Consider the following 9,529-nt stretch of genomic DNA (forward strand, 5'->3'; position numbering starts at 1 on the left):
TTGAGGTGATGAGGACAACTTGTCATAGTGTGTTGTAGTTTCTGCGTGCAATGACCTTTGTTGTATAGCTTCAGATAATGGAGAGTTTTTAAGAGAAATTATGGATGATATATTGAAACTCACATCAAAGTATAAGAAGAAGGTCGGTGGTCATCGTCGTGGGAGCGGTGGAGATAAAGACATTGGTGATCCAGATGTTATTCCAGGCAAAGGTGCTCCACCAAAGAAGCAAAAAACCAATACAAGGGTAAGGTGTTCAAATTGTCTTAGAAGAGGGAACACTAAAAGAACATGTACTGCGAAGAACAGGGACAAAGAAAAGCTTGTCGTGGATGATGCATCATCATCAGAAGAAAATGTAATTGTTTTTTTACTTAAAACTGTTATTTAGTTGCTCTATTTTTAAATTAGTCAACTTAAAATTTACTTGTATGCCGGGGAAAGAGAAAGAATTGACTGGACGTGATTATCACAATGTACAACAAACACCGGACACGACTCACAAGTCTATTTCCAAAGTTAGAATATGTCTTGTTGAAATTGTTTAGCTATCTTTACATTATGTGTTATGCTTGACTTTGTGATTCATTTATTTTTGTAGAGTATTGCGAATGTCAAACATCGTCGGGGTGGTAAAGAAAAGAAACAAAAACTTAATAGTGTGACAGTGAAATCGGAGAAGGACACAGTAATTGTTTATGTTGTTGTTTTATGTAGTTTATTGTTGAATTGATGCTAATGCTGGTTTAATTTATGAAAAGCAGGCCAAAGCATCTGTTAATAGTCAACATCCAGAATATAAAAATGATGTTGCTATTTTATGTACTCAAAATTCAGTAAAGAAAATGGTGAGTGCTTAACAAAAAAATTTCATCAATATTATCTTAATCACTTATATCAATCTGAATTTGTTTCTTATTGCTTAATATAGGAAAGGAAACCCATCTGCAATACAGGTATACTTCATTGTGGGACTCCTCACATGGTGGCACCTCCACACAACATAGTAATTTGCTCACTTAGGTCAGTCTGAAATTTAATTCACTAGTTTTGAAACTCGAGCTTAACTTATGCATTGTTGTTTATTAGGTAATCAATCCCGACAGATCAACAGGTATACTTCAAAATAGATTTCATTAAATGGTACCACCTCCGAACAACATAGTAAGTTGCTCACTTATCATAATCTTAATATTCACTAGTTTTGAAAATTGAGATTAACTTATGCCTTGTTGCCTTGTTGTTTATTAGGTAATCAATCACAACAGATCAACGGATATTATTCAAAGTGGAGACCACAACATCACAATTTGGTTTCTCATAACAATGTGGTTGCTGGTAATGGCACACATAGTCAAGGGGTCCCTATGAAACCTGTCAAATCCTTTTATGGAGTGGTCCCTATGATGCAATAGGGTACACATAGTCAAGGGGTCCATATGCAACCTGCCCAATCCTTTTATCGCGTGGTTCCTATAATGCAACATGGTACACGAAGTCAAGGGTAAGCAACCTATTCAACCTGTGCAATTATTCCATGGTAGTGGATGTCACCCTAATTTGCTTCGACAGGGTATCAACAAAAGAAATACATAAGTGGCTTGAATTGTGGCCTTGGGAACTGGTTGGAACATGGTGTATTTTATGTTTACATTTTTTATGGCTTGAATTGTGGCCTTAGGAACGGTTGGAGACTAAGTCTATTGCTTTTTAAGTGAAGAAACAATTGATTTGATTAAATTTTCAATTAGCTTTTCATTATTAATTTCTGTCATATGTAACTAAACTATTTTTTTGCCATTTTACTTCTTTTGGGTTTTATTCAAGCAGGTCTACTTGGTATAAATATAAATATCTGCCTATATCAATTTTTGGGCTTGTCTTGGTATTTTCATTAACAATGAAGTTATAATAAAGTTATAATTGTGCAATTTGCCAATCATCGAATACAACTATTTTGTGTTGTTCGGGTGGAAGGATTTTGGAGGAAGATGTTGAGATGTCAATTTTTTTTTATATCAGGTTATTTTTTTCCCCATTGACAGGGATCTCGATGGAGGCTAGGTTTAGGGCTTTTTATTTTTGGGATTGGGGATTTTCAAGGCCATTTTTATGAAGTATCTGCATTTATGGACTATGTCCTCTTGGGCTTCTAATGATGAATGTATTGAGTAGAAGAATAGAGAGCTTAACCACAATACATTGCAAAAAAAAACACTATACATTATCTTTTAACAACACCAATAAAGTCTAGCACAACTGATAATAAATGAGTTATTTATGTATTTAGTCCCAGATTTGATCCTGAGCATTATACGTATGTAGAACCATTTGTTAGGACTTGGGAGAGACGTGTTTACACATTTCAAAGATAAAAAATAAAAAATAAAAAATTAGGGTTACATATATTTTTAATCTTTGACTTATATACGAGAATCTAAAATGTTCACTAAAAAAAATCTTTGTTTGATTTCAAATGGTCTCTCTGACGTAATAGTTAATGTAACATTTTTATTTATCAATAGTCAATACATGTAGGCGGCTCACGTGGATTTTTCACATGTCCTTCAATATTTTCTTTCATCAAATTGGGTCATCCTCTCCTTTTCCTTCCTATTCCTCTTTCTCTTCCTTCTCTCATCCACCACATTTCTCCCCACCATTGTTTCCGGCGAGCCACCCAGACCGCCCATCCCGCAGTCGTCATTCACCACCTACAAATAAATAAACTTCACAGTTTGCACGCTCTGGTTGGATGAGGATTTTGCACATAGAATATTCTAGGGTATATTATTCGTCAGATGATACTATTTTTTTTTTAAAAATTGTCAGATGATAGTAAGAACCTCTCAATATGCAATATGTGAGTGACTTAACACATATGATATTTCTAACAAAAGTCAAATTAAAATATTCTTCAAGCGCTCAACCTCTATTATAGCATAACATTCTCAAATGATAGCTCAAGTGGTAAAAGTTAGGGGACGCATAGGTTGGGAGGAGATATCCTATAATCAATTCCTAGAGAATGCAATTGATATTTCCCGTTGTATTAAAAATTTAAAATAAAGTCTAACAGAACATATTTAACTTACCTTAACTTTGACCGATGAAATTAAACAAGTATGCTTTAATTTTGTAAAAGATGCATTCGTATTATCGTATATGAAGCATATGCACACTCATATCTACCCGCTTAATTAGAAATTTATGACGGTGAATTACTTTGAGACGTTCCTTATCCAACCTTCTGATTGTTTTGTTATTAATAGCTTTCAGCAGCAAATCATCATCAAGGGGTGGTGGCGCAGTTGGCTAGCGCGTAGGTCTCATAGCTTCTGAGTAATCCTGAGGTCGAGAGTTCGAGCCTCTCTCACCCCATTTTTTAAATTTTTATTTTCTGCAGCTACTTCCTACTTCCTACACGTGCAATCTGCAATTTTACATGTATAATCCCATCACAAAAATGAGATCACGTGGAAAACTTTCAAGAACATGATGTGAAATAGATGATGTCAAAAGACAAATAGAGCGTGTTTGAATCAGAGTTTATCGCAATTGATTTTGGTAAAATTGACTATAGTAAAAACGTTCCTATGAAAAATGGTTTTTGTCCGGTAATGTTATGAAGTTCAATTGTAAAATCACGCAATTGATTGTGTTCGATGCAAAATCTACTCTCTCTAACTTCTACTAGAATTGATTTCAGCCTCCAAAATGATTATCAAACATCAATGTTTTACAAAATCAAGGCATACGTATTTTCATCAAGAATTGATTTCGAGGCTGAAATCAATTCTCCAAAATGATTATCAAACATCAATGTTTTCATCCAATATTTGTTTCACTCTACCAGAATTGATGCTGGGATTTGGCAAGCCAATAGGAAACCAAACATGCACATAAACCCAACACAAGATTTTGAAAAATGATATAATTGACACCAATTGAATGCTGTTATATATTTTCTTTGAATCACAAGATCAATCTGTTCTACAACTCGAGAAAAAAAAATACTTCCGTTTCTAGCTAAGACTAAATTTCTAGCCGGATCCCACTCTTGGTTCGCGAGAAAAATTTCGCAAAGCCATTCCGACTCTTCTCAGAGCTGACATGGTTCGGCAAGGGTGCTGATGAAGTTGAAGATGATGATGAGGGTGGTGAGCTTTCCTCATTTCTGATTAACAACGGTCCAGAGCTACCATCAGCCATCCTGGAAGAACTGGAATTTCTTTTGGGTGAAAATGTGCCATTTGAATGCAACTTCCACATCTCTCCGTCAGTATGTGCAATGAGTGGCGGAGTTGCAGGAATGCTTGCTGTATCGATGAGGAAATCTTCAAGAGTAGCCAAGGATTTTAACTGATTCCCCAAAGATGCTATTGTTTTCTGACACTCGGCAAGCTTTCCGGCAGCTAATGCTAGGTCCTCCTGGAATAAAAAAATTCACATGAATTACATGATTGGGTAGAAAGTATATGATTAATTTCTCTTATTTTGTACATTAGATCAATGATAGAACATTTAATATATAGATGTTAGTGATGACCAACCTGCTTAATCTTCTTTTCAACATATGAGTTAGTTGACCTGAGTATCTCTTCCTCCAACTCCTTACACTTCATTGCAATTTCTTCAGACATAGCTCTCTCCTTATCAACCTCTATTTCTAATAAATCTATCTTCGCAGATTTGCTCTCCAGCTTTTCCTCCAGGCTCTTACACTTAGTTGCAATTTTATCTGACTCAGCTCTCTCTTTAACAATCTCTGCTTCTAATAAGTCAACCTTTGCAGTTTTGCCTTCTAGCTCTTCCTCTAGGTCCTTACACTTCATTGTGATTTCATCAGACACGGACCTTTGCTTATCAAGCTCAGCTTCTAATAAGCCAAGCTTTGCAGATCTTCTTCCTAACTCTTCCTCCAGGTCCTTACACTTCATTGCAATTTCATGTGACACGGCCCTCTCCTGATCGACCTCCGCTTCTAATAAATCAACCTTCATAGATAATGTCTGAGCCTCTGCGTCCATGCTCATCAGGTTATTTTCTATCTTCTGCTTTGATTGGTAGGCATTTTCTAGCTCGCTTTGCAACTCCTCCAATTTCTCTTCTGCCTCCCTCAACTGGAGTTGTGACTCCTCAATATACTCTTCACTTTTCATCAAAGCTATCTCTAGTTCAGCTTTATCTGCTTCCACCTTCTCTAGCTTCTCTTTTAGTTCATCCATTTGTTGACTCATGATCTCAAACTCAGCCTTGAGAGAGCTTTCTTTGTCAATGCGCTGATTGGAAACAACAGACTCCTGGACACTGCTTTCATCCTTAGTCTCCAGCGGCAATGCAACAAGTCGTTCCATTTCAAGAAAATCATCCATTAGGTCAATTTTAACAGAGCTGGATGGAGCTTTTCTGCACTTTTCGTTCTTGAACTGATCAAGCTCAGCGATTAGTGCGGATGCCCATGAGTCAGAACAACTTGGCTCAGACTTGTTCGGTTCTGAGCCACTCATCTTGCGGGTTTCAATCTCCACTGCAGCAAGCCGCTCCCCACTGTCTGATTGACTATCTGTGAGAGATCCAACGGCGGATTTATGATCAATAACTACAGATGCTCTGGAAGCCATGCTCTTTAGTCTCCAGCACTCAGCCTCAAGCTTGGCTACCTTCGTGATGCTTTCCAAATGTTGCTTGCTTGCTGTCTCTGCAGCTTGAGTGCTTAAGTCCCTCTCAATTGTCCTAATTTCCAGCTCTTCTAATTGAGCTAGCATCTCATGCCTGAGAGCCATGTTCTCTTTCTCCAAACTTTCAACCTTACGACTCATATCAAGATCAAAATTAGATCTCGCATTTGCAGCATCTAATTTGCTCTGGAGATCAATGAGCTTGCTCTCAAGTTTAGCTTTGGCTGATTCCAATTCAAGAGTCTTCCTTGCTACAGCATCATGGATATTCTCTTCCTGCTCTTCTCTCGTCTGTCTTAGCTGCCTAACACACTCCTTAAGTGCTCCATCTAGATGAGTAACTCGATCTTCAAGAGCTGAATTCCTGACGGTGACTGAATCAAGTTGCTTCTTTAAAAGTACCACTTCGTTTTCCGCCTTTTCCCAGCCTAAGATAATAAAAATGGCCCAATTTAGAGACAATCTGAAAAGGGACGACAGAGAAAAAGAAGGGAAAAAATATATCCAGGAATCATACAAAGAGATATCTATTTTACCTCAGTCAACAAGTATTATGAAATTTCTGATAGCCAACATCCCCTTAATCTAATATACTATTGAATTGAGATGCAAGTTTAATTTTAATTTTCATAAAGGAGGAACATACTGGGTAGTTTGCTAGTTTAACAGCAGCTGAATTGTTTCATAGACACATGCCACACATCATGAATGAAATATTCAACAAATGATGCAATGGTAATCAAGCAATAGAGTTCAATCAGTGATTTATTTTGAAAATAACAGAGAGAAATGGAGGAATGCACTTAATATTAACAGCAGTTTTTGTACCAGCAATGGCTTCTTCAGCAACTTTGGCATGCTGCTTAACCAAGTCTTCTTTGGCATTGGCATTCACAAGTGCAGCAGATAGCCTCTCAGATATATTCCTTGAACCATCATTTAGGTCTCCTTCGTTTCCATTTTGCATATTTCTATTTTCTCCATTTTCATCTTCCTCTACTGAACAACGATTTATGATTCCTGTAGTGGGTACAGGTTTTGGGGTGATTTCTTCAGGCAATTGTGCATTGATAATGGAAATATCATTAACATCTTCAGCACAGGCCGTGACTTTTGAGGTTACATCAGGGGACTGATTGCTTCCGTTAGGAGATTCCTTTGAGGCCTCCTGCTTTCAAATATCAGACAAAAAATTCTAAACTTATCAGGAAAAAAAGGATAAACATTGACGGTAAACTTTGTTCTGTTCGTGCAATATAGTAACATGGTCATTACATAAAGACACTACTACACGACCACAAGTTGATTTCCAGGTTGAGAAAGGCATAAAAATAAACTTGGAAAGGAAATTGTTAAAACTTAAAACAATACATTCTTGAATGCACTCAACATTGGCCCCACTGGAGCCATTTTCAGAAGAGCTACAAAGTGAGTACTTAATTTCAGATGTGTGTGCATTGGTACATCAAACTTGAATAATTAATGAGACAAGTCTTCAGGTCACTCACTTATTCAAGCAATTTATGCCAAAACAGAAATAAAATTGTTTTTTTCCCGGCTGGAGATAGACCAGAAGAATGAAAACACCCTACATTTTCTGTTATTATCATTTCATGATCATTAAATTAATAGCTTCTACCTGAACATGTCTAGGGAGAATAATTAATTGTGGAACATGGCTTTACTGAAAGAACTCAACAATGCAAGAGATTTTTTTCTTTCAATCTTTTCAGTTTCTCATTTTACAGAAAATTTACTGATTACACCAGATTCAAGAGTAAACATATCTAGCAAAACACTCATATATTATGATTATGAGCACAACTTTATGGTTTTTACTTATCTCAAATTAGGACATCATATTGCAGAAAACAGGAGAGATGGAATAGAACAGCCAGTGAAAACAATCTTAGCTAGCCAGTAAGTCAATGATTAAATTCATCCACTGGTAAGTAAGGAATCTAATGTTTTCCATACAAGGAAGGAGTCAAATTGTAACTCAAATCTTGTGTCTAGTATGATATAAAAAAGACCTCATATATCTCAAGGAACCAAATGCAAATTAGGGTACACCACATTTTGTTATTGATTCTGGATTGTTTATCTTACCTGTTCATCTGAGTACCTCTCAGAATGAGATGAAACGGATCCTGAACTTTCAGTATCGCCAGAGCTCTTCTCAGAAGACTTCCGCTTCCGAAACCATCTCTTCTTATCCGTCATTATCGGGTCTTTCTAACAATCCAAAACTAGCTTGAAAACTGCAGGGCATTCATATGCAGGCATCAGTACCCAAAATGTTCAGAAGCTCACTCAAAACCCCAATGCAAAATCTTGTTCAAAATGTTCTCTCTTTTTTTTTTGCCAATAAAATGTTCTCAATATTACAACAAAGAGAAAGGATGAAAAAGCTGAAGCCAAGTCTTCAGCTTGTTACAGAACAGATAATCCCAACCCACATGCCCTAGCCTTCAGAAAGCAAAACCCAGAAACACATTCCCTCTTCTACAATCTCAGTGGTTCAAAAAATTTCAAAAAGTTCAAAAATTAATAAAATAAAATTGAAAAGCAGATAACTTTGGTAAGTATTATCCACCAGTTTTGCTAAGAAACTCACAATCTATAAGAATAAAAGTAAGAGACTTTAGCTAGATTCAAACCATGTAAAAAATTGAAAAGAAGAAATCTTTTAGCTCCAGAATCACTAGCAAAACATAGTTCTTGGAAATCATTCAGACCCCTTTTTTTCTTCACAGGATTGAAATTTGAAAATACAATAGCTACATAACAACACAGGGTAATGAAACAGTAGCTAAATTGCAGAAAAATGGACTAATAAAAAAAAAAAAAAAAAGGGTCAAGCATGTTACCGACGAAGACCCAGTTGAAAAGACCCTAAAACATGAGCTACCCATTTGAGCCATTGAACTGAAAATGCCTCAAACAACCCCAAAATTCCAATGCATAGTAAAAAAATCAGTTCTTTAATGCCACAACTAGTTATCAGTGAACAGAGAAATGCAAGTAACAAAAAGAAAAACCCAGATCAAAATACCTTTGACCAGTTGATGCCAACTCAACCAAACCAAGAAAACAATAAATGGAAGCAAAGGAAGGGAAGAGAGAGTGTCAGAAAGTGTGTGTAGAAGAGAAGAAAAAGAAGATACTCAACAATGGTAGTAAATGACAATAAATAAATAAATAAATAAATAAATAAAATAAAACAATAATTAAAATGGGCAGAGGCAAAAAAAAAAAAAAAAACCTGTAGAATGTCAGAAAGAAGAGTAACAGTGAGTGAGTGAGCATTCACATAGCAAAACAACACAGCAGGTAGAAGATAATAATGGATTTGGAGTTTCTTTTTCTTGTTTTTTCTTAGCTATATATAATTATTATTGATTTTTTAATATATGGTTTCTTAATTTTATTTTATTGAGTTGATGTATGATTATTATTATTTTAAAATAATGTAAGAATAGAAGGCCATGTGATTGTAAGCGTGTCAGAGGAGTGTGAGATTGAAGGATGAGCTTGTGTCGTGTGAGTGGGGGTGCGTGACCACAAAACACTTTTTCAGCTTTTTACCAAAATGTTTTTTTCTATATTTGTGTTTATTAATTTGAACTTGAGCTGCACTTATTCCCGCCCAAGGTCACTCATTCATTCATTTATTGTCCATCTATTTTCCACAAATAATATTTTACTTATTTAGTTCAAAACTCAATTTTCACTCACACTATTTTCCGATGTATTAAAAAAAAAATCACTCACCCTGAGAGTGGGACAGATAGTAATATGATATATGATATATAATAAATAAAAATGAGATGAAAGGAAAAATATAG

General features: G+C 35.8%; 1 protein-coding gene and 1 non-coding gene across 3 annotated transcripts; one reads left to right on the top strand and one right to left on the bottom strand.

Annotated features, from left to right (window-relative positions):
* Positions 1 to 3,296: 3,296 nt before the first annotated feature.
* TRNAM-CAU (transfer RNA methionine (anticodon CAU)) lies at positions 3,297 to 3,381 on the top strand. The gene is given in 2 exon segments: positions 3,297 to 3,334; positions 3,346 to 3,381. It is a non-coding gene; the product is annotated as a tRNA-Met (tRNA).
* A 548-nt stretch (positions 3,382 to 3,929) lies between these two features.
* LOC130734341 (filament-like plant protein) lies at positions 3,930 to 8,882 on the bottom strand. Of its 2 annotated transcripts, none has more exons than XM_057586707.1 (5): positions 8,737 to 8,882; positions 7,791 to 7,942; positions 6,510 to 6,849; positions 4,554 to 6,109; positions 3,930 to 4,431 (listed from the first exon to the last, which is right to left on the bottom strand). In XM_057586707.1, the coding sequence occupies exons 2-5, from the start codon at positions 7,902 to 7,904 to the stop codon at positions 4,036 to 4,038; spliced, it is 2,406 nt and encodes an 801-aa protein (XP_057442690.1). In that variant the 5' UTR covers positions 7,905 to 7,942; positions 8,737 to 8,882; the 3' UTR covers positions 3,930 to 4,035. The 2 variants fall into 2 exon arrangements, with proteins under 2 accessions (XP_057442690.1, XP_057442689.1); XM_057586706.1 differs by having other exon boundaries at positions 6,510 to 6,852.
* Positions 8,883 to 9,529: the final 647 nt, after the last annotated feature.

Source organism: Lotus japonicus, chromosome 1 (assembly GCF_012489685.1).
Source record: "Lotus japonicus ecotype B-129 chromosome 1, LjGifu_v1.2".
NCBI lineage: Eukaryota > Viridiplantae > Streptophyta > Magnoliopsida > Fabales > Fabaceae > Lotus > Lotus japonicus.

What these genes read in the sequence shown, in the direction of transcription:
- LOC130734341 (XM_057586706.1), bottom strand. Translation starts at nt 7,904, where the DNA reads ATGACGGATAAGAAGAGATGGTTTCGGAAGCGGAAGTCTTCTGAGAAG. An exon ending in TGCTGAAGAAGCCATTGCTG is followed by an intron (nt 6,110 to 6,509) that starts GTACAAAAACTG and finishes TTATTATCTTAG; the next exon opens with GCTGGGAAAAGGCGGAAAAC. An exon ending in TTGAAAAGAAGATTAAGCAG is followed by an intron (nt 4,432 to 4,553) that starts GTTGGTCATCAC and finishes TTTTTATTCCAG; the next exon opens with GAGGACCTAGCATTAGCTGC.